Consider the following 26045-nt stretch of genomic DNA (forward strand, 5'->3'; position numbering starts at 1 on the left):
TAAATAAAATCCAGAGTGACCAATTGCTTCCAGAAGTCACTTAATTAGTAAACTGAGTCCACCTGTGAGTAACTGATTCTCAGTATAACTACAGCTGCTCTGTGAAAGCCTTAGAGGTTTGTTTCGGAACATTAGGCATCAAACAGCATTGTGAAAACCAAGGAACACATAAGACAGGTCAGGGATAAAGTTGTGCACTGCAGTAAATCAGGGTTAAATTTAAAAAAACACCCATAACTTGGAACACTCCACAGAGCACTATTCAATCCATTATCCAAAAAATGTATGGCACAACTTCAAATTTACCAAGACATGGCTGTTTGACTCAACTGATGTTGAGAAGCAGCCAAGAAGCCCATGGCCACTCCGGAAAAGCTGCAGAGAATCACAGGTCATATGGGTGAATCTGTCCACAGGAATACTATTAGTGTTATACCCCACACATCTCGCCTTTATGGAAGAGTAGCAATAAGAAAGCCATTTTTGAAAGAAAGCCATGAGAAGTCTTGTTTGCAGTTTGCAAAAGGCCACGTAGGGCACACAGTCAGCATGTGGAAGAAGGTGCTCTGGTCAGATGAGACCAAAGTGAAACTATTTGAGCTAAATGGAAAATGTTATTTGTGGTGGAAAACTAACAGTGCACATTACTCTGAAAACACGATACCCACCGTAAAACATGGTGGTGGCAGCATCATATGGGAAAGCTTTTCTTCAGCAGGGACAAGGAAGTTGGTCAAAGTTGATGGGAAGATGGATGGTGTTAAATACAAAGAAATCCTGGAGAAAAACTTGTTAAAGGCTACAAAAACCTTCAGACTGGGGCGTATGTTCAGCTTTCAGCAGGACAACAATCCTAAACATATTGCCAGAGCTACAATAGAAAGGTTGAGATCAGGGGTGTGGAACCTCTGTCCCGTGGTGCGTATGCATGATACAATGACCTTTTCTCTGTGACCTGTGCAGATTACCAGAGACCGCAGCACTCTTGGCTTTTGGCCCTTTAAACCATAAAGAACCCTGCGAGCTCGCACATGCAGCTTTCACTACTGAATGCTGAATGCACACGCATTGAATGATTACGTCCTAATGCTGCATGTAATTTGTGGGCAGAGTTAGTGTGCAATGTGCTCCTGTTCAACCAAAGAAGAGATGAGTGGCAGCCTCAGGCTTCCCTGTGCTGTATATGACCCCGGTTTCTATATGCCCCCCCGGTGCTGTATATTCCCCCAGTGATGTATGGTCCCCCATGCTGCATATGCCCCCTAGTGATGTGTATGTACCCCAGTACTGTAAATGGCCCTCAGTGATGTATATGCCCCCAGTGCTGTATATGCCCCCAAGTGCTGTATATTCCTCTCAGTAATGTATATTCCCCACAGTGCTGTATATGCTCTTCAGATGTTTATGCCCCCCAGTGCTGTATATTCCCCTCAGTGATGTGTATGCCCCCCAGTCATGTCTATTCCCCCAGTGATGTCTATGCCCCCAGTGATGTGTTTTCCCCTCAGTGATGTCTATGCCCTCCAGCCTCTCCAGTGATGGATATGCACCCAGTGATGTCAATACCACCTGCCTTCCCAGTGATATATATGCTCTAACATCTGCAGTGATGTCTATAACCCCCAGCCTTTCCCTGTGATGTCTATGCCCTCCAGTACTCCCCAGTGATATCTATTCCCCCCAGGCTCCCAGTTATGTGCATGCTCCAGCCTTAGGAGTGATGTCTATGCGCCTTAGCCCTACCCAGTTATATAATTGCCCAGGCATTTCCTGTGATGTATATTGCCCAGAGTCTCCTTTGATGTACCGTATATACCGCAGCACCATGTCTCCAGTGATGTATAAACAGCAGTCTCAGCATCTCCTATGTGATATATATGCTTTACAAATGTTATTATCACAAAGAGTTGACTACGCTCCAGGACAGATGCAAGCCTGGAAAAGCAGTTGTGAGTAGCAACATGATCAATATCACCGAACATCACAGCCACACCAAAGAGAAACAGCTCCAGCCACCACAGTAGGGGTGAGTTAAGTAATTTGAGCAAATATAGCAGGGTAATTTTCAAGTTGATAATTTTGTGTGATGACCAAATGATGGTAGAAATCTCCAAATGGACCGTGGCAGAAAAAGTTTCCCCACCCCTGGTTTAGATCAAAGCATATTCATGTGTGTCAATGGGCTAGCCACAGTCCAGGCCTAAATCCCATTGAGAATCTTGAAAACTGCTGTTCACAGATGTTCTCCATCCAATCTCACTGACCTAGAGCTAGTTTGCGAAGAAGAATGGGTAAAAGTCTCAGCCTCTAGATGTGCAAAACTGGTAGAGACATCCCCCAAAAGACTTGCAGCAATAATTGCAGTGAAAGGTGGTCCTATGGTAATGATTCAGGAGTATTGAATACAAATGCACAATTTTCCTATTTCTACTTTTAGAATATTTAAAAAAAATAAATAAATAAAACATATCTCATTTCCTTTACACTTCACCAATACTTGCTATTTAGTTACACTTCCTTATACAATCAAAATAAAATACATTTAAGTTTGTGGGTGTAAGAAAAAAAAATGTGGAAAAGTTCATGGGGGTATGAATTATTTTTCAAGGCACTGTATATAAAGTATTTATAGAGCAGGCACATAAAAGTAATAAATACCCCAACTTACTGATAGACATTTGATAACAAGCAAGTCAAGAGACAAACTTTTTGAACACTGTTAATAAGCCTAAATGGAGTTTCCACTTATAAAAAAGTGGTCCCCAAACAATAGCACGTAAGTAAAATAACAAAATCAGATAGTGCTTGCCTTCTCCAGGTCTAAAACTGCAAAAACACAGAGACGGGAGCTGTGTTGGACAACAATTGCACCCGGGGAGGGTGAGGACTATCTGATTTTGTGATTTTCCATGAGTGCAAAAAAAAATGGAAAACCCCTATAAGATCAGGGTACATGAGTGTTTATGTAGATCTAGAAAAGGAAAGATCCAGCGCGGTCCTCCAAAGTATATTATCAAATTCTTTCTTTATTTGTATATATAAAATCAGGAGACATACAGCTTTAGCATATCAAACGTCTCAAAAACAGCGTGTTTCGACAGCACTTTGTTTTGAGACGCTTGATATACTAAAGCTGTATGTCTCCTGATTTTAAATATACAAATAAAGAAAGAATTTGTTAATATACCTCGGAGGACCGTGCTAGATCTTTTCTTTTTTGAATTTCTGTCAAATTGGCTACCTCACCTTACCGTGCGCAGTCCAGCGAACGAGAAGGAAACATCACAGCAGTCGGTGAGCTGAAAGTCCTATACATTTCTTGTGGACTTTATGTAGATGTGGCGCACCTGAAAGTATCAGGGTGCCACAGGGTACTGCAATCCTTCCCCAGGGTGCAGGGCCTACCCCCCATGGTTCCAGGTTCCCAATAACCGGTGTCACCCCATCAGCACTACAAATCCCAACCACACCTCATATCAAACCTGTCAGACACACCAGTGGGATGGTCAAGCTGGAGTAGGGCCACCCACCTAGGGGTCAGGCAGACTAGTGGGAGGAAGGAAGGAAGTTTAGAGTCAGCTCTCAAAGTGAGAGGAGAGTTGAGAGTAGCCCTCAAAGAGTAAGGAGCGGGGAGTAGTAGCTCCCAGGGAGCGAGAACAAGGTTGGGTCACAGATGGTGGTCCGGGACCACAGGGGTCGGGGACCGGTGGCAGTGACATTGGAAAGGGTGCGACGGACATAGTCTAGGAGGACTGTCGACATCAGAATCCCAAAAGAACTCACCGGTACCGAGCACGATGGGTACAGGACCCTAGGTCGGGAGCAGGTTTATCCGTCCTGATAATTAACCTGGGAGGGAGAGTATCTTCGTGAACTGAAGGGCTCAGAGATTGAAGGCATCAGCACAACGCGGGGAATGGGGTTCTCCATGAAGATTAGCCCAATTGAAATCCCAAGTGCCAGCCATCAAGAGCACAGCTGCCCTACACACAGGTAGCGGGGCCCCAACAGCTTCATGCCAAGGGGCCACAACAGACAACTAAAATTGTGCACGGAGGCAAGGTCCGGACTATCAAGTGACACCGGTGGGAGGGGACACCTGGACGGGCTCCCCTGTAGTGACTGGATGCACAGAGACTTTGGTTTATCTCAATGTGAGTGTCTGTTTATAATCCTCATCCTGCACTACAACTACCCACAGTGAGTACTCTGTTCCCCTGCACCCTGCGCTCCCAAACATCCCACCAAAAATCCCCAGAGGCCGGGGCCTTTCCTACCTGCGGAGGGACGGACGCCTTGCTGCCGCACACCATCTACCCCGGTACTCCTTCCAGCTGCGGCGGTACTCCCATTGCCACAACCCGCAGGTGGTGTCACAAACTTCTCCCCTGTAAATATCCCCTTTCAAGGATCGGAGTGTTAGCCGAGCCCGGGTCTGGACCCCTCGAGCCACAATCACCTTGGATCCAAGCACCCCATTCTGCGCCGGGGCAGCACATAGAACTAGCACATTTTCTCATCTTTTCTGAGCTACAAAAAATCTTTAACGAAGTACAGATGGTTTAACCATTAATTTACTGTGTGGTGAAATTCCCTTAAATCCAATTATACATACTTTTCAATTTATCTATGACATCATATAATTTGCATGGTTTTGGTAACGTTAAGATAAGTCTCTAAAAAAATAACCTTTTGCTTCAAACTCTGGGAAATCTAACCTCAAATACAAGGACAAATTTATTTTGACATTATTTCTTGCCGTGACTTCAAAGGTGATAATAATTGACCCAGTCTTACACTTCAGACAGACTCTTTTGGAAAGAATTTTCCCTCAAGCATGAGCAGATTAGAGCGTTTGCTAAAGTGGTCAACTCCAGCGCCACTAGAGGGAAAACAAAGTATTACACAGTGCTTCTTTTAATAAATCGATCCGTTAGATGCTCTTTGTAGCTGCTCTGACATCTAACTGTTAACTGTTAAATAAGGGACCTACATGAGGATACCCCTCTCTAGTATCTCAGAATTCTGTAGAAGAGATTTCTAAAAAAGAATGCCTTGTTGTCTTTTTTGATTTCAAGCTTCTCTTTAGAAGTGTATTCATAAAATAGATTGTTTTATCTATCCATCTTGTTCATAGTTGTCCTCTTCCCCGTTCCTTTCCTTCAACTCTTTTTGAGCATTATTGCCTTCTCTAAAAGGTTAAAAACCAACTGAGGGAGACAAAAAGCGCAGATAGGGTCTTACCTGAGTAGAGTAGTGGATATGAAGGGATCAGGAAGGCTCAGCTGTAGTAGTTGTGAAAGTCACAACCACTGTTAAAACGTGTACCAACAGCTTCTGCAGCTACCATGTGGAAGATGATAGGTGCAGATTAAAGAAAGGGTTAAACGCTGCGCTGCCGTTGAAAAAAATCCAAGACCGAATGGATAGGAATAATGATCGTTATTTGTCTACGCGTTTCAGAGACTATTCTCCTTCAGGACCAAAAATCACATTGAATAATCTCTGAAATGCGTAGACGAATAAGGATCACAATTCCTATCCATTTGGTCTTAGATTTTCTTCAACGGCAGGGCAGCGTTTAACCCTTTCTTTTTGTTCTACACCTATCGTCATTCTCTAAAAGGTTGCCATTTATCATTCTTTACCAATTGCAAGCGATTACATCATTTGTATTTAAAGAGCTAACATGTCTTTTGATATCTCCTTGAGACATTGGAAGATATTATCAATGATGGGATGTTGCTTGTGAAGCCCCACAATCTGAGCTCCATGACCCTTTATTCTCTCACATGAAGATCTTTCGATTTCTGAGTCTACCATTACAATTTTCCATTTACGTACTTAGAGAAATATCATGATCCCCAGAGCCCACTAATGGCAAAAGATGTATAAAGGTGGAACATCTAATAGTTAGTCGGTGTAAGTTTCATGGAAATAACTCTGTATTTGCATCCTTTCTTAAATTGTTATTCTCCTTTCCAGGACTGTTTGAAAGAAAGAACTGGCAATAACAATTACCATCCATTAGTCAAGAGGTCCAGTAAGAAGGGCACAGCTATGAAGTCTAGACATGTAAAAAGGTTTGCTTCATCTCTATTTCTCTTCTTTTGTAAGTCTGTTGATGTCAACCATGACTATGGGCGCCAATATTAAGCTGCCTAGGGTTATGTCTCATGTCTGCATATTGTTGGCAATAGAGACAATCCATGAATAATTTTGTCATATTTTAGTTTCCTGTCTCCTATCTCATGTCTGGTACAGAAAATTATCTGCAGGAGAAGCGTAATGTAACCTATTTCCTATTAGTGTTTCTCTTTAGTTACGGTATATGATTTGGCGGCATAGAGTATCTGTTGGAACAATGAGTAATTTATAAAAATTACATTGGACTGTGCCACTGAATTTGGTAGGTGATATCTGCTGTTATCTAATGCAGGAGCAAGGATGGTTCCCATGGACGTTCCCATGGAAAAATATCGAAGCACAGGACTCCAGGAGCACTTGTTCAAGACCAACAGCATAAGAAAATCAATTGTCCTTCAACTCTGGAGTCAGGTAATGAATAAACCTTAATTTAGGGTCTCTTAGTATGTTATCTCAGAAATCAAACTCATATGTATCTATCAAAAAATGTGAAAAAATAATGTAGCTAGTACTCCAGTAAATTTTCAACGCACAGAACAAAAAATGTTGTATTTTCATTTAGATAGGCCAACATTCTTTTGCACTTTTTACATTGAGCATTTACTGTGCTGCCATCATTTTTTCTTTTTCTGTGCATATTGGTTGTTGGGTTACAACAACCTGTGGGCTGGTGCCAACTGCTCAGAGCATATCCAAAACCCAGAAACCCGAAAGGATGCATGGTGCCCAAGAGTGATCCACATGTGGCTCTCCAGTTAGGCGACTAAAGAGACAATTGCACACTGGTGACACCAGGATTGTCATAACATTACTTGACTTTGGTGTTAGGTTCAAAACTGTATTACTTGCAGAAAAGGGGAACGTATCATCTGATTCATGTTGCCCAAACTGCGGACAGCATGAATCAGAACCTGGCTGCACAATTGCAGCCAGATATATATGTCTCTGAAACATTGTGGCAGTTTAGAGAACTTATACATACTTTAAAAATCTCGCACTTTTAGCAGTGGACTAGTCTTTCCTCCGGCTATAGTCCATAGACAGATTTTTAAAGGATATTTTCTCCGAAACGCCGGTGTGTTTTGCAGAGACACATACCTGGCTGCAATTATGAGGCCAGGATCTGATTCATGCTGTCTGCATTTTGGGCAACATGAACAGGTTCTCTATTACTCCTAGATAAAAGCCATATCTTCCCGGAATTAAACAGGTTCATGATCTGCAAAATTTGAGGATCTTTGATGTAAGCTTTTTGTCCCTCAAAAATGTAACTGATAGCTCAGACACTTAAACGGACGTTGCTCTATAACATTGTTTTATGGTGCAAGTAGGAAATGGAACAAGAGCAGGGCAGGGAGGTGATCAACTTTACTGTAATGAAAGTTCAAGTATGAAGATGAAGACGGATACTTTTTCATTACGGCTGATCGTAAAATTACATGTTGAAATTAAGCAAGGGTTGTCCAGTTGGTACAATGGGCTTATGAGTGTGTTACTGGAGTGCCAGAGATTCCGCACAGGTAGACAGAGAACATATTATCTCGGTGCGGATGTGGACTCTGGTTAGATTTAAACCCAGGACCCAATGCTATAATGCACTGGTGTTAGCCACTGAGCCATCCTGCTGTTCTATCTATTTATTTTACCTGTTCAGTATTGAACCATTCTTCAAACAATTACATGTCACGTCCTCACCGCAGTCCGTTCCTGCGACTTCTGCTTCAGTCACCAGGTGCCGCCGTATTCCCACCATGGATTGTGCTGGTGATAGGAAAGAAGTTTGTGCCAATGGCTCTGATGGGCGAAGGCTCCTCTCATCCACTAAGCTGGGTTTCCCTGGGGACCTGCTGTGCCACTGGCTGACTGTATGTGGTGTGTGTCTTCCATCTGAAGCTACCACCATTCATCTACAGCCAATGGGAAGACACCACACCCTTCTAATCCCCCTCTTGTCTGCTAGTCACTGCCAGAGATAGTTTTGTATTCCTGCTAGTGTCTGGTTCCTGTTCTGTTCTGACTATTGATCCCTGTGTTTTAACCTCTGCCTACGCATTGACTACTCTCCTGCCTGCCGTTTTTGTACTTCGTTGCCATCTCCGGTTTTTAATTCTGCCTGATTTCCTGACTACGCTCATGCCTGCCGGTTTTGTCCCTTTTGTGCCTCCTGGTTTGGACCCTGCCTGATGCCCACTCTTTCCTAAATTACAGCCTTCCATAGGCAGCGATCTCCTGGACCTTGTGTAATTCCAATCCCTGTACAGGAGTTAAAGGGTTTCAGGGTTGTTGAGATCCTGCCGACTTGGTGACTAGCCCTAGTATGTCCATGATAGTCATCTTGAGTCTGAGGTCAAGGGCAAATGTTACAGTACATGTACTGTACTTTGAGGAAAGTGCTGAAGTAATTATAGTTTGCCCTTTGACCCTCTAAGTTTTTCTGCTTCTTGACGAATTTAGACATAATATCTTAAAAATAAAGCTCTACATTGTTAATTTTTTTTTAACTTTTTAATACATTTTGTTAATGCAACAATTGTATTAATTCAACGTTGTCTCTAACCTTAGCCATAGCCCTTGCCTTACCCTTTACAATGACATCAACCCAAAAAGTAACCCTAGTCATAGCCCTAAACCTAACCCTAGCCCTAATGCTAGTTTGGGTTTTAAAAATTGTAAAAAAAAGGAGCTCTTAGTAATAAATGAAGGCAGTATTGAAGCATGTAAAGAGCATGATGTAATACTGCCTTTACTCATTAGCTGCTTAGCTTCTGTCATCCCCATTGTTGCTTATGCAGATCGCAGCAGTTGAAATGAGTTTACTATAAACTGCTGCTCTCTGCAAAGGCAGAGCCTAAAATGACAAAACTTGCTTTATTGTACTTTACTGTACTGTTCTAAGACGAAGTTATGTTTCTCAGTGTTCTCATTTCACAACGGTTGTGTGTACGTGTGGGGGGATGATATTTTACACCTCCATGGCGCCTGGGGCAACAACTCTTGTGATAATTGATGCCTATTTGCTTTTTTTTATCAAAGCATACATAAAGTTGTCTTCATTCTTTTTTATTATGAAACCAACAACTTATTTAAAAATGTATTCCAGTCAATGACAGAGATGGATACAATAGATGTATAATAGCTGCTTTTACTTAAAGAGGTCATCTCATCACAGACATATAATGAGATCCGTGTGTCTCTCAAGCTCCCCGGCCAACTTTTGATTTTGCCAGGGAAAATGTTTCGCTGGCTGCACGTTTTCTCTGCAATGTCCACTGCGGAGGAAATCTGGTATTATGTATGTATCGAAATATAAACTGTTTAATGAACAGATCAGGTTGTTAATAGTGAGACCTGCTGCTTGTTGACGGCTCTGCCTCAGAGGAAGATTAGACAAGAGCCCTCCTTTATGATGTCAATGTGTCCTAATAGTGAAAATAAAGAGGGGTTACTAATAAAAGAGAAACCTATTAAAGAAACCTGACCTGCAGAAAGACTTCTTCATCTTATCTGCTCCAATTTGCGCTAAGGGGCCCCATGACTACTTTTTACATTGTTGGAACTGCTTTCATCCCATTTGCTGCTATATTGATATTATACTGAAATGTATAAGATTTGGACTGTTCCCAGTAAATCAAGTCAAAGGACATTTAGTTGTGGCAGGATTTTGGCTTTAAGAAATGTAACTTTTTACCATATTGACCCTCAAAATTACAGCCACATGAACAGTCGATGTAAGAGATGCCCAAGGCCTCCTGTTTACGACCTTAAATTGTTGAAAGAACCTGCGGAATTTCATTCTGTTGTGGAAACCAGCAAATTGATAGCAGGAGGATTCAGATTATGTAAGAGATTAACAGTCAGTTTTATTGGATGAGAGGGTTTTTATTAGCTTTTCTTAGCCAATATCAAAAAGTGCCATAAAGGGCTTTTTAGTCCTTTGGGTAACATTTAGATCACCCTGAAGTTTCTTCCATTGAAGACATCTTCCCATGGCACTGAGGCAGATTCCCTGCTGTCTTATGATCTGTCGTACTGTGAGAATGGAATTACTTGAATGGAAAATTGAAATTACAGATGTAAAGCTCGTTTTTTCCTTTACCCACAATGAATTCCACAGGCGTTGCCACCCCTAACACAACGTCTTTTGTTCTCTACAACTTTTCTAAAATATTCAAGACCAAACCCTTAAGCTATTCATAAAGAGTCTCCATTCTAAGACCCCAAATCATCTTTAATCTGTAGAAAAAAAAAACGTTTGAAATGTCGCAATAATTTTGTACAACTCAAAGTGGAACAAACATTTTACAGCTTTTGGCATTTTTGCTTCAGTCCTTGCCTGCTCCACAAAGTTTTTGAAATGATAGAGGATAGACAGGATGTAGCAAAATGTGCCTGACAAATTCATCTTAATTTTTTCCCACTTACTTGTGGTACATTACGGCAGAAATGTGCGTCAACCTGGTGGAGGCACACAGCTCTTAATAATTTTGCCGACTCTTAATAAATTTTGCTCCTCTTACTCCAATGCTCCCATCAAAAATGGAATACAATAATGCCAGTCTTAATGATTTGGAGCCTTAGGGCGGCTTTGCACACTACGACATCGCAGGTGCGATGTCGGTGGGGTCAAATCGAAAGTGACGCACATCCGGCGTCACTTGCGATGTCGTAGTGTGTAAATCCTAGATGATACGATGAACGAGCGCAAAAGCGTCGTTATCGTATCATCGCTGCAGCCTCCGACATTTCCATAATGCCGGTGCAGCGACAGGTACGATGTTGTTCCTCGCTCCTGCGGCAGCACACATCGCTGTGTGTGAAGCCGCAGGAGCGAGGAACTTCAACTTACCTGCCGCCGGCTGCAATGAGAAGGACGGAGGTGGGCGGGATGTTTACATCCTGCTCATCTCCGCCCCTCCGCTTCAATTGGCCGCCTGCCGTGTGACGTCACTGTGACGCCGCACGACCCGCCCCCTAAGGAAGGAGGCGGGTCACCGGCCAGAGGGACGTCGCACGGCAGGTATGTGCGTGTAAAGCTGCCGTAGCGATAATAATCGCTACGGCAGCTTTCACTAGATATCGAACGTGCGACGGGGGCGGGACTATCGCTGCAGCATCGGTAACACATTGTTACCGATGTTGCAACGTGCAAAGCCCGCCTAAGTGTTCAATGGGTTGTCTACTACTTGGACAACTCCTTTCACTAGATATCGAACGTGCGACGGGGGCGGGACTATCGCTGCAGCATCGGTAACACATTGTTACCGATGTTGCAACGTGCAAAGCCCGCCTAAGTGTTCAATGGGTTGTCTACTACTTGGACAACTCCTTTTCAATTCATATGTTTCTCCCCAGTAAAATAACAACAGCTCTGCTCACCTCTGTTCCCGCGGTACTGGCACTGGCTCTCCCGGGGTTCATGTGTCATTGTTATGTCACGTGATCCTTACGGCGAGACACTGGTGGGTACACTGTCCGTTCCTTCAAACAAATCAGACATCTGGAGGAAGAGAGTAACCAGCCACAGCGTTCGTCCATAGGCAGGGAGATTGGCTGCAGAGATCGCGAGTCATAATATCACATGATCCCCGGGAGAGCCAGCGCCAGTGGTTATTATAGGTGTTATTATTTTATAGGAGAAAATCATATAGATTGAGTAGGGGTTGTTCGAATAGTAGACAACCCCTTTTATATTGATGGAATGGGGAAAGAAGCATTAAAAGGTGCCCATCCAATTCAATAATTGCGTATGTAAAGCCTAGGTCAGATGTTCATTTTTCACATCCAAGTTATATCTCCTTTTTTCACAAAACAGGTAGACTTTATAGTCCATGGGGCAATTCTTAAGTCAAAGTTGTTTTTTTTTTTTTTTGCAGGCCAAGTGTACACAAAACATTTTCAAAGACATGACTGATTTTGATCTGAATCAACCTTAAGCTGGTGTCACACACAGCGACAACGACGTCGCTGCTACGTCACCATTTTCTGTGACGTTGCAGCGACGTCCCGTCGCTGTCGCTGTGTGTGACATCTAGCAACGACCTGGCCCCTGCTGTGAGGTCGCCGGTCGTTGCTGAATGTCCAGATTCATTTTTTGGTCGTCACTCTCCCGCTGTGACACACACATCGCTGTGTGTGACAGCGAGAGAGCGACGAAATGAAGCGAGCAGGGAGCAGGAGCCGGCGTCTGGCAGCTGCGGTAAGCTGTAACCAGCGTAAACATTGGGTAACCAAGGGAAGACCTTTCCCTGGTTACCCGATATTTACCTTAGTTACCAGCCTCCGCCCTTGCTCTGTGCAAATGTGGCTGCAGTACACATCGGGTAATTAACCCGATGTATACTGTAGCAAGGAGAGCAAGGAGCCAGCGCTAAGCAGTGTGCGCGGCTCCCTGCTCTCTGCACTGTGACATGTAGCTGCAGTACACATCGGGTTAATTAACCCGATGTGTACTGTACCTAGGAGAGCAAGGAGCCAGCGCTAAGCGCGGCTCCCTGCTCTCTGCACATGTAGCACAGCGACGTTATGATCGCTGCTGCGTTGCTGTGTTTGACAGCTAAGCAGCGATCATAACAGCGACTTACAAGGTCGCTGTTACGTCACAGAAAATGGTGACGTAACAGCGACGTCGTTGTCGCTGTCGCTTAGTGTGAACCCAGCTTTACTGCCGAAGCCTATTTTCACCTTTCTGACAAGGCCAAATTTTACAATTATGACCAGTGTCACTTTATGTAATAATAACTCTTGAACACTTCAACAGATCCCAGTGATTCTGATAATGTTATTTTGTGACACATTGTACTTTCTGTTAGTGGTAACATTAGGATATCGGAATTTTGGTGAAAAGTTTTAAAATTTTGTAGTTTTCAAAATTTAAATTTTTATGCCTTTAAACCAGAGAGCTATGCCACACAAAATAGTTAATAAATAACATTTCCCACTTGTCTAATTCACATCAATACCATTTTTGAAACATATTTTTCTTAGGAAGTTAGATGGGTTTAAAAACTATCAGCAATTTCTCTAATTTTTCCAACATTAGAAACGCTATATTTTTAGTGATTACATCACATTTGAAGTGACTTTGACTGGCCTAAGTGACAGAAAATACCCAAAAGTGACACCATTCTAAAAACTGCACCCTTCAAAGTACTCAAAACAAGTGATGGGCAAACCCAAACTGTAAAGTTCAGGCTCCATACCAGACACCTAGTGTCCGTGCACGGACCCTGAACACAGAGATCTCAAGGAAGTCCATATTACGGTTCAGGTTTGGCCACCCAGATAAAAATAAAAAAAGTTAAAAGGAAGAAAATAGAGGTTAAAACAGGAGACTTATACTTACCAAGTCTCCGCGTGGCTGTCAAACTGTTTCCGGGTCCACTCATTAACTCTCATGCATATTCACTGCTTCCCCTGCTCACCTTCTCTTACAGCACATGTGATTGGTTGCAGTCAGACTGCAAGTGTGCCAACGTCTGTGATTGGTTGTAGAGTGTAAAAATAAAAAAATAACTGGAAAAAAATGGTGTTGAGTCCCCCATATTATGACACCCAGCACAGATAAAGCAGATGGCTACAGGCTGCAGCCCCCAGCTGTGCATGTTATCTTGGCTGTGAATCAAAATACCAGGGACCCCATGCGGCTTTTTTATTATTATTTAAATAAATAATTGAAAAAACTGCATGCGGTTCAGTGGACAGCTGGGGGCTGGTATTCGTAGGCTGGGGAGGTCCATGGTTATTGGGCCCTCCAGCCTAAAAATAAAAGGCCGCAGCCTCCCCAGAATTGTTGTATCCATTAGATGCACCAATTCCGGCACTTTACCCAGCTCATCCCAAGTGCCCTGGTGCGGTGGCAATCGGGGCAATATAAGGGATAATGACAGTTGTGATTTGTCAAAAACTCAAAGCTGATGTCAAGCCTGATGTTGGTAGTGGAGAGGGGTCTATGAAATCCCCCATTACTAACCCTGTAAGAGGAAATATCTATATAAAAAAACACTGCACTCTCCCCACTAAATCAACAAGACAGATTTAAGGTTTTTGCAAAAAATAGTCTGAGTTTATTCTGGCGACTAATATACAGTACAGACCAAATGATTGGACACACCTTCTCATCTCTAGAACAACTATTAAGAGGAGACTTTGTGCAGCAGGCCTTTATGGTAAAATAGCTGCTAAGAAATCACTGCTAAGGACAGGCAACAAGCAGAAGAGACTTGTTTGAGCTAAAGGACACAAGGAATGGATGTTAGACCAGTGGAAATCTGTGCTTTGGTCTGATGAGTCCAAATTTGAAATCTTTGGATCCAACCACCGTGTCTTTGTAGAAAAGGTGAATGGATGGACTCTACATGCCTGGTTCCCACCGTGAAGCATGGAGGAGGAGGTGTGATGGTGTGGGGGTGGTTTGATGGTGACACTGTTGGGGATTTATTCAAAATTGAAGGCATACTGAACCAGCATGGCTACCACAGCATCTTGCAGCGGCATACTATTCCATCCGGTTTGCGTTTAGTTGGACCATCATTTATTTTTCAACAGGACAATGACCCCAAACACAACTCCAGGCTGTGTAAGGGCTATTTGACTAAGAAGTAGAGTGATGGGATGCTACGCCAGATGACCTGGCCTCCACAGTCACCAGACCTGAACCCAATCGAGATGGTTTGAGGTGAGCTGGACCGCAGAGTGAAAGCAAAAGGGCCAACAAGTGCTAAGCATTTCTGGGAACTCCTTCAAGACTGTTGGAAAACCATTTCCGGTGACTACCTCTTGAAGCTCATCAAGAGAATGCCAAGAGTGTGCAAAGCAGTAATCAAAGCATAAGGTGGCTACTTCGAAGAACCTAGAATATAAGACATATTTTCAGTAATTTCACACTTTTTTAAGTATTTCATTCCACATGTTTTAATTCATAGTTTTGATGTCTTCAATGTGAATCTACAAGTTTTAGAGTCATGAATAAAGAAAACCCTTTGAATGAGAAGGTGTGTCCAAACTTTTGGTCTGCACTGTAGGTAAAGATGTTTCGGCCTCACAGGGCCTTTCTCATGTCCAGTCGCTCCTTAGTTTAGAAAATCAGATTCTTGGGGTGTAAAAAATGAGAGAAAAACTGTTTATCCAATATATTGTGTAAGGGGTCCCACAGGTAGGTGTTATGGTTGTTTTGCAGGTCACTGGACCATCAGGGGTTAATGTCTGTATCAGGGTATCGGTAGGGACACCTTTCTTGCCTCCTTCCCAGGATATGGCAACATCCTGGGAAGGAGGCGAGAAAGGTGTCCCTACAGATATACTTTTGGGGTATAAACCAAGACTGAGTTGACAAACATTTACTGTAGCCGACTTCTTTCCTCAGAAAATTCACAGTATTCTGGCTTCAAAAGTTGCTTTTATAGCATTTTAGGCTTACAAATTGAAATATAAAATAAGTATACAGGATATTTAATTATCTGACACACTGTTAAAGAGTCAAAAGACAGAGCAAAAGCTAATGCATTTGTTATCACACACAAGTCGCATTGTGGGATGAATTGTTTTCATGGATGTCCATTATCTCAAAAACTAGAACAAATTCAATAAGCGTAATAGGATTTTTTTAATTCAGCACCCTTAAGATACCATGAATCCATTCAAAAACCTTGGCAGCTGCCTGTTGCTGGATCGCAGTTGCTGCTCACCCCATGTTAATGCAGCAAAACGTAAGTGGCTGGACATAAAACCCCTCTAGGTTATACATTGATATATAAAAAGTACAGCTAGAGCTGACGATTCTAAGCATACAACAAACAGAAGCTCCAGTATAAGGTGCAAGAACAATGTGCAACAGTGGTGAACAGTGACATCTAGTGGTCAAGATAAGAAAAGAGCTGCAGCAGCTGAGATATAGAAAGTAAAAAGGGGAAAGGAAAAAAAAAAAAAAAAAGAGGACAAGCTTACTCCAAATGCGTTAACCCAACCTACTTTCTCCCAGCTAAGTTCTATTAAGACCAGGTCTAGAAAATGGGGAAAAACTACAAATTACAATTTGACGAGCCAAACAAAACCCTGAAAACTCCAAAGAAGAACCAGGAAGGGGATAAATCTAAAAAACAACACACCCAAGAGATGTCAGCACAAAAATCCAGACAAGCACCAACCACCAACTTCACACTGTCAGACAGAAGAGACACTAAGCGGAAATGCCAATCTCATGGAACATATCAAAGCCCTTCCTACAGCAAACTGCATCAGAAACCTATTTTAGGCTATGTGCACACAGTGCGTTTTTCTCGGCGTTTTTGCGCGTTTTTCGGGTGCGTTTTTGGCCTCAAAACTGCATGACTTTGCTTCCCCAGCAAAGTCTATGAGTTTTCATTTTTGCTGTCCCCACACAGCGTTTTTTTTCAGCTGCGTTTTTGTGGTGACCACAAAAGCGCAGCATGTCAATTATTCCCGCGTTTTTCACTGCGCTTTTCATCCATTGAGTTCAATGGGATGTTGAAAGACGCAATGAAAAACGCAAATAGCTGCGTTTTGGTGCGTTTTGGTGCGTTTCTAAGACCAAAAACGCAGCTATAAACGCAGGAGGTGGGTAGTAAAGTGACGTGTACAGGAAGAGGATTCCTTCTGTCAGTATATACTACAGAAGCATGAATCCTCCCGATACCGTCACCGTCGCTTCCATCTCCCGTCCTGTGCATGTCTGCTGCCGTGCGGCGCCATGTCTGGGCGGGAGGTGGAAGCGGCTGCGAAAACAAAAGTTAACAATAGAAAAAAAAAAAAAGTTATACTCACCTGTCTGCAGACTCCCGGTGCCATGCCCGCTCCCATCTCCTCCCGGTCCCGCCGCTCTGGCTGTGTGCAGTCTCCCCGGGTGCGTATGCCTGCAGGATGCAGGACCTGGCGATGGATCACCTGATGCAGTCACCTGACGCATCAGGTGATCGTAAGTATCGCGGTGATGCGGGCGCCCGGCCAGTATCAGCGGATGCGTCAGGAGACTTCATCCCTGATTACCGGCAGCTGCTGCAGCGATCGGACGGGATCAGACTCCCGCCCCATCGCTGCAGGAGCTGCCGGTAATCAGCACATAAGTGAGTATTATTTTTTTTATTTTATTTTTTTTGCACCGATGCTTCAGCTGATTGTATAATCGGCTTTTATACAATCAGCTGATGTGTGATGGGATTCAGGCACTTGATCCTGACACATCATCTGATCGCTTTGCCTTCCAGCAAACCGATCAGATGATATTGGATCCGGATTGGACGGCGCGGGACCCTGACCTGGGATTACTGCGGAGGGGGGTTTATTTCAATAAAGATGGAGTCACTAATTGTGTTGTGTTTTATTTCTAATAAAAATATTTTTCTGTGTGTTGTGTTTTTTTTTTATCTTTACTAGAAATTCATGGTGGCCATGTCTAATATTGGCGTGACACCATGAATTTCGGGCTTAGGGCTAGCTGATAATATACAGCTAGCCCTAACTCCATTATTACGTAGCTAGCCACCCGGCTTCAGGGCAGCTGGAAGAGTTGGATACAGCGCCAGAAGATGGCGCTTCTATGAAAGCGCCATTTTCTGGGGTGGCTGCGGGACTGCAATTCACAGCGGGGGTGCCCAGAAAGCATGGGTACCCTGCACTGTGGATTCTAATGCCCAGCTGCCTAGTTGTACCCGGCTGGACTCAAAAATTGGGCGAAGCCCACGTCATTTTTTTTTAAATTATTTCATGAAATTCATGAAATAATTTAAAAAAAAAAGGGCTTCTCTATATTTTTGGTTCCCAGCCGGGTACAAATAGGCAGCTGTGGGTTGGGGGCAGCCCGTACCTGCCTGCTGTACCCGGCTAGCATACAAAAATATGGCGAAGCCCACGTCATTTTTTTTGTTTGGGGGGGGCAAAGAAATCCTGCATACAGTCCTGGAAGGAGGATGCTGAGCCTTGTAGTCCGACAGCTGCTGTCTGCTCTCCTGCATACACTATTGGATGGAGGATGCTGAGCCTTGTAGTTCTGCAGCTGTCTGCTCTTCTGCATACACTAGTGGAGAATGAAGAACACATTGAAGAAGGAAATGACATCAGACCTTTTTTTTTTTGTTCACTGATAAAAAAACGCATAAGGACGCAGTGAGCAAAAACGCAGCAAAAAAACGCACCAAATCGCGGCAAAACGCGTGCGTTTTTTTGCCGCGTTTTTTCGACGCAGGTGCGTTTTTGTGCGTTTTTAGCGGCCAAAAACGCACAAAAACGCAGCGTCAAAAAAACGCAGTGTGTGCACATAGCCTAAGGAATTCACGCAGACCATAAAAGAAGAGATGGCTGAACTTAAAAGTGACATAAAACAGATCTATACAAGAGTTCATACCCTTGAAAACGACTTTGACCAAATTACAACGCACTCAGAGAGAGTGACAGAAATCCTGATCGACAAACAAAAAGAGATCTTCTTGCAAAAACTTCACATAGATGATCTCGAGAACAGGTCCAGAAGGAATAACCTTCGAATTCGAGGATTACTAGAATCAGTAGAAGACAAAGACATTCACACAGCCCTTACACAGATATTTAATACTCTACTTGGCAAAGAAGAAACCATTGACATAGGGTTAGAAAGAGCCCACAGAGTTTACAAACCCAAAACAGCAAACTGGGATAAACCAAGGGATGTTCTATGTTGTTTACAAAGCTTTAAAATAAAGGAACAAATCTACCAAAAAGCGAGATACACCCGCAAGATTGAATATGAAGAGACAGAAATACAAATCTATCAGCACCTTTCAAAGCTCACTTTAGATCTGAGAAGACAATTACAGCCCTTAACAAAAACACTGAGAGAAAAAAATATAATCTACAGATGGATGTTTCCTTTTGGTTTAGCCATCTCCTTTGACAACAAAAATCTAATAATCAGAACTCCAGACGATCTTCCCTTTGTCCTCAATAAGTTGGACTTAATGCATATAAAGATACCAGATTGGACCTCCGCTGAAGATTTCCTTCACTTGCCTGCACTACCTAAACGTGACAAATGGACCACAACATCACCACCCAGAGCAAGTAAAGTGAGAAAACTGAATCAGGGGCCAAAGAAGACTCCAAGAAAAAGACAAGGGGAACAAGATGAAAATGGATGATGACTCTCCAATACCTTTATATACCTGACCTCATCATTCAAGTTTAAGAGATACCCTGATGAGAAACGGAAAAGAAAAGATATTCATATAGAAAAAAAAAATCTTTTTTTTTTTTTTCCTCTCTCTCTCTCCCTCCTCTCCCTCTGTTAACCTTCCACCCAACGTTTTCGTTCGGGGGAGGAGGAGAGAATTGGAGAGAAGTCGTAGTTTTGTCTAAAGGCCCTGTCACACTAAGCAACATCGCTAACAACATCACTGCTAACGAACAACTTTTGTGACGTAGCAGCGATGTTGCTAGTGATGTCGCTGTGTGTGACATCCAGCAACAACCTGGCCCCTGCTGTGAGGTCGTTGGTTGTTGCTGAATGTCCTGGGTAATTTTTTAGTTGTTGCTGTCCCGCTGTGAAGCACAGATCGCTGTGTGTGACAGCGAGACAGCAACAACTAAATGTGCAGGCAGCAGGAGCCGGCTTCTGCGGACGCTGGTAACCAGAGTAAACATCGGGTAACCAAGAAGCCCTGTCCTTGGTTACCCGATATTTACCTTTGTTACCAGCCTCCGCCGCTCTCACTGTCAGTGCCGGCTCCTGCTCTGTGCACATGTAGCTGCAGGACACATCGGGGTAATTAACCCGATGTGTACTGTAGCTAGGAGAGCAGGGAGCCAGCGCTAAGCATTGTGCGCTGCTCCCTGCTCTGTGCACATTTAGCTGCAGTACACATCGGGTAATTAACCCCATGTGTGCTGTAACTAGGAGAGCAAGGAGCCAGCGCTAAGCGGTGTGCGCTGCTCCCTGCTCTGTGCACATGTAGCTGCAGCACACATCAGGTAATTAACCCGATGTGTGCTGTAACTAGGAGAGCAGGGAGCCAGCGCTCAGTGTGCGCTGCTCCCTGCTCTCTGCACGTGTAGCTCCGTGCGCTGGTAACCAAGGTAAATATCGGGTTGGTTACCCGATATTTACCTTAGTTACCAAGCGCAGCATCTTCCACGCGGCGCTGGGGGCTGGTCACTGGTTGCTGGTGAGCTCAACAGCAACTCGTGTAGCGACGCTCCAGCGATCCCTGCCAGGTCAGGTTGCTGGTGGGATCGCTGGAGCGTCGCAGTGTGACATCTCACCAGCAACCTCCTAGCAACTTACCAGCGATCCCTATCGTTGTTGGGATCGCTGGTAAGTTGCTTAGTGTGACTGGACCTTAAGTTTACCACATGATTGCGTATGTTCCCAATTCAGTTCCTGTTCTAAAGACATTAAATTTGTTGAAATAGAGACATCGGGACTTAGTTCTCTTTCTATCTGCCTGTGATTTGTGCATATCATTCAATCAAATCACAATTCTACAAAGAACTCTCTTGGACGCTCATGACCTCTATCCTCATCGTTCAAGGAACAGAACCGAAGACCATTGGTTGTAACTATACAAATATGGAATGTTTGCTTTAATTGGTTATTATTTATCATTTATAACTGACTTGTTATCTCACCCTCTTACATTACATTTACTGATAAGACTTAGCTGGGAGATAGCGCCCTCTAGTTCACTTCACTGAAAGTGTCCAGTACATATACTGTCTAAAAGTACTACATCCTAGGTCCACGCCCCCATGGACCGGAAAATCCACTATTGCAGATTACACTGGAAGGGATTGGCTTGGCTTACCCTATCCCTTCCAGCTGCAAATTTTCTTTGTTTTTTAATTTCTCAATTTGAGAAATCCACAATGTCTCAAGGCTATGGCTAAGAGACTCAAATATCTCACACTCTACCCTATACTAAATCTTTTTCACCCTTCCCAGATACCTACCCAAATTTCAAAGATAAATTATCAATTATTTCATGGTAACTATGGCTAATCTTAACTTTATAACATTCAATGTTAAAGGCATGAACATCCCCCAAAAAAGATCACAAATACTGAGCTATCTTAACAAACACCAAATAGATATCGCTCTTCTCCAGGAGACTCACTTCAAGAAGACGTACATACCAGTAACAAAAAATAAGGTCTACACCAGATGGTTTAATGCCAATTCCCCAATCAAGAAAAATAAAGGGGTCTCGATTATTATCCATAAAAAGATACCCTTTAACCTCAAAGACGTCATTTATGATCCAGACGGCAGGTTCATCTTCTTGAAATGCCAACTATACAACTCCTTATACACAATCATAAACATCTACGCCCCAAATACTAACCAGCTGCCCTTCTTTAAGAAAATATTCAACACTCTGCATCTTTTTTCAGAAGGGAATATAATATTAGGAGGTGACTTCAATATCCCTCTACACCCTCCATCAGACACCTCTGATGGACATTCAACGATCCCAATTAAAACAGTAAATTTCATTAAAAAATCCCTCACAGAATTACTTCTGGTCGACAGCTGGAGGATCTCATACCCCTCAACCAAAGATTACTCTTATTACTCACAAGTCCATAAGAAATACTCCAGAATAGATTATCTATTCATATCCCATCAACTTCTAAGCAATGTTGAAAAAATACATTATGATATAATATTACTTTCTGATCATGCCCCCCTACTTTTAAACATAAAGCTTTCACAAGGCAGAAGATGCCCACTCAATTGGAAACTCAACAATAGTTTAATAAAAAACAAAACTTCTCAAGACTACATAAGAACGTCCATCCAAAACTACTTTAGAAAAAATTGCTTCAATAACATATGTGACCCTAACGTTTGGGAAGCCCACAAAGCAGTTCTACGAGGTACTTTAATAGAACTCGGCACTAGAACCAAAAAAGAAAGAGAAAAAACAACAATTTCCCTTCTAGACCAAATAAAAAACTTAGAAGGACAACATAAAACAAATCAAAACCCTTCATTACAGAAGGACTTATTCAAGCTAAGATCTGAGCTCAGAGCTCTTTTAAATCAAAAATACAAAAAATACCTTAACTATGCAAGGTTTCGATCCTACCTTTACCCCAACAAAAGTGGACATAATTTAGCAAACATGATTAAAAAACAAATAAATACAACATATATCACAAAAATTAAAAATACGAATGACAAAGTACATCACAAAACTGAAGACATTGCTAATATTTTCTCTTCATACTACTCCAACTTATACAACCTCACAACAGCACAAGAGTCTCAAGAGGGGAAAACAAAACTCATAAAAACTTTCCTAAAAGACCTGAAATTACCTAAACTCACAACCCAACAAGCACAAAATCTAACGATCCCAATATCCTCCCAAGAAGTAGAATCATCCATAAACTCAACTCCGGGAGGGAAAAGTCCAGGCCCGGATGGTTTTTCAATTGAGTACTACAAAATTTTTAAAACAGAACTAGTTCCACATATGACAAACTATTTTAACTATATAAACAAGAATAACCCATTCAGTAAAGAAGCCCTAACAGCTCACATAACTCTAATCCCAAAAGAAGGAAAAGATCCATCCCTTTGCGGAAGCTATAGACCAATTTCGCTGATTAACAATGACGTAAAACTGTATGCCAAAATCATAGCAAAAAGAATGCAAAACATAATACCTGATCTTATAAACCTAGAACAAGTGGGATTTACAAAAGAGAGAGAAGCAAAAGATAATGTAATTAAAACACTAAACGCCATTCAATATGCAAAACATAACAATATTGAAACTGCAATTATCACATCAGATGCAGAAAAAGCTTTCGACCGCGTCAATTGGCTATTTATCGAACAAACTTTAAAAAAATTTGGCTTCCAACCCTTATTCATTGACAAAATCCTGGCACTTTATACCACCCCAACCGCAAAGCTAAAAATAAATAATGAACTCTCCTCTAGTTTTAACATAAAAAATGGAACCAGACAGGGCTGTCCCCTTTCACCACTTCTATTTATTGTAACAACAGAAACCTTTTTCCAGAAAATAAGACAAAATCCCAAGATCTCAGGCCTGAAATGCAACCAAATAGAATACAAATCCGTGGCATTTGCAGATGACATACTTTTCATTTTAACGAACCCTTCAAATTCAATTAAGGCCCTTACCGCAGATTTCAAGTTATATAGTGAAGTCTCCAACTTCAAAATAAATTTTTCAAAATCCCATTTATTAAACATTAACATTCCCCCCAAAATATGGAAAAATGTATCAGAATCATCCCCTTTCAGTATTAGCAATTCCATCACCCACCTAGGCGTAAGAATTAGCAACTCCCTGTCTCAACTATATGATCTGAATCTCAAGCCACTTTTTCACAAAATAGAAGCCGACATTTCCGCTTGGAGCAGTTTACCAATCTCGTGGTTTGGGAGAACCAATTTAATCAAGATGATCATTCTGCCAAAAATCTTATATCTTCTACAAGTAATCCCTACAGATATCCCACAACATTTCTTCAGCAAATTGAAAAACATGATCTCAAATTTTATATGGCTTAAAAAGAGCCATAGACTAAAGTACACTATACTGACTGCTCCTAAATATAAAGGAGGTACAGGACTCCCAGATTTTGAATGCTATTGGCTAGCCACACACATAGCCAGACTCATGGAGATGAGGACAAACCCCCCTAGAAAACTGTGGACTACCTTGGAAATCAGCAACTTAAAAGGAGACCTATCACATTTTCTATGGCCAACCCCTCACAACAGATTCAAATATAAAGACATACTGAACCCTTTTACCAAAGTAACACTTAAGCTTTGGCACAAATTTAATAAAAAACTAGATCTAATTCCGAACATTTGCAGAGGCACCCCCATTTTACATGTAATCCCGCAAAAATTTAGACTCCTAAAAAACAAAATTAGGACATCAAAAAATCTCTGCAACATAACACTGTCAGAGATAATCCATAACCATGAACCATTAACTATACAAGAGCTAAAATCCATCTTTAATCCAATAGATTTAAAAGATAAAGACCTAGCCATCATTAGACACCTAGCTTCATATCACATCCCAGATATTTCCCCTTCAAACCCGTCCCCCCAACAAGAATTTCTACTACATGCTCAAGGGAAGAATAGGCTAATCTCAAAAATATACAAGCTACTATATAACACTTCGGAAAAACCTTCTTACATTAATAGATGGGAAATGGAACTAAACACCACCTTCAACCCTAGTGAAATTCAAATGATCTTCAACAACGCCCACAACCTATCAACCGCATCTAGATATCAAGAACTCAACTATAAAATTATCTCACGGTGGTATAAAACCCCAGACATTCTCTACAAAATTGACAACTCCTTGTCACCACACTGCTGGAGATGTAATCAAATGACTGGCACCCCTTCACACATTTGGTATCATTGCCCAAAAATAGCAAAATATTGGGATTCCATTAAAATTCACATAGAAAATGCTCTCAAGACCAAACTCCCTTTCAACCCAAACTTTATTATCCTCAATCTAGATCCACAAAAGGAACACCTAAACAAACTCTCAATAATACCTCATCTCATAAATGCAGCAAAACTTCTAATAGCCAGACACTGGAAAGAAGGTGATGCACCGAGTCTAACCGAGTGGTTCAATGAATCAAATCTTATAAGCATACATGAAAAAGCCCGATTGCATTACACTAGGAAAAATGCGAAGCTTTTAGAATCTTGGGACAAATGGGACAGATACCAAAAGCTAACTAAAATCTCTTGACAAATTTTCTCATCCAAAGATAACACATTAGCTCAGAAACCGAACAGACAGTTAAGCAAAACAAACACGTTGCTCATACACACCTCTGAAAACAAAGCCTTTTCATACTTTCATATATATAAATCCTAGTAACCAGACACTGAAATGATGGGCCAGGGGCGCCTCTGGCCTTGTAGTCGTGGCCCTTGAGGATTGACTTACCCCTGACTCCACCATTACTTGGATACCGAGCTCTTCTCTTGTGAGGCAGTGTGTGACGGCGCCTTCGCCGGATGGTACACAAACAGTCTTCAGGCAAAAGCTGGTTATAATAAAAGATGACATTTATTTGCACAATACAATCCGGTCAGCAGAATCCGGCACTTTCTGTGGAGCTGGGGACAACCTGCCCAAACGCGCCCTCTGGTGGGGATATGCCCTGGGTACTCCGCTTCTCCGGGCTCCCACTCCTAGGTCAAGCACACACCGGACCCACACCAGCGATTTCAGACCTTGAGGTTACGTTCCCCTCCGTTGCTCCGGCGTCCCCTGGTGTTCCGCTCACACACACTGCCACCGATGTTCACACACTGCTGACCCGGATCCCGCTCTAGCACACACACACAGACCTTCCCTAGACATCCAGCCGACTCCTCCTTCCCCGGTGGCAACAGCCGTCCCACCCGGCCACTAGGGGGTGCCCTAACACTAGACATCAATATTCAACAGACATTTTTATTAACAACATTTCCGGTCCTTTAGTAGGGGTTATGAGCACCCACTACATGCCTCCCCTCTTAAAATCCGAGCCTCCCGGCACGGCTCTTCTTTAAAACACACATAACATGAGAAAACCTTTAGTCCAGTTCACAACAACAGAGGCACCAGTTCAGCAGCGCTCCCGATCTTTAGGTGGCGCCCGGAGACGCAGCAGCGCTCCCGGTCTTAAATGGCGCCCGGAGGCTCAACAGCGCTCCCGGTCTTAGGTGGCGCCCGGAGGCTCAACAGCGCTCCCGGTCTTAGGTGGCGCCCAGAGGCTCAACAGCGCTCCCGGTCTTAGGTGGCGCCCGGAGGCTCAAAAGCGCTCCCGGTCTTAGGTGGCGCCCGGAGGCTCAACAGCGCTCCCGGTCTTAGGTGGCGGGCAACGGGCCCGTAGAACTT

At 42.8% G+C, this 26045-nt stretch overlaps 1 protein-coding gene across 1 annotated transcript in view; it reads left to right on the top strand.

Annotated features, from left to right (window-relative positions):
- ZNF831 (zinc finger protein 831) overlaps window positions 1-26045 on the top strand; it is a 78557-nt gene that overhangs the window by 12122 nt on the left and 40390 nt on the right. The window contains exons 2-3 of the mRNA XM_075347759.1: window positions 5986-6083; window positions 6440-6558. Of these exons, the coding sequence (XP_075203874.1) occupies window positions 5986-6083; window positions 6440-6558 (217 nt within the window). The remainder of the gene's footprint in view (window positions 1-5985; window positions 6084-6439; window positions 6559-26045) is intronic.

Source organism: Anomaloglossus baeobatrachus, chromosome 5 (genome assembly GCF_048569485.1).
Source record: "Anomaloglossus baeobatrachus isolate aAnoBae1 chromosome 5, aAnoBae1.hap1, whole genome shotgun sequence".
Lineage (NCBI taxonomy): Eukaryota > Metazoa > Chordata > Amphibia > Anura > Aromobatidae > Anomaloglossus > Anomaloglossus baeobatrachus.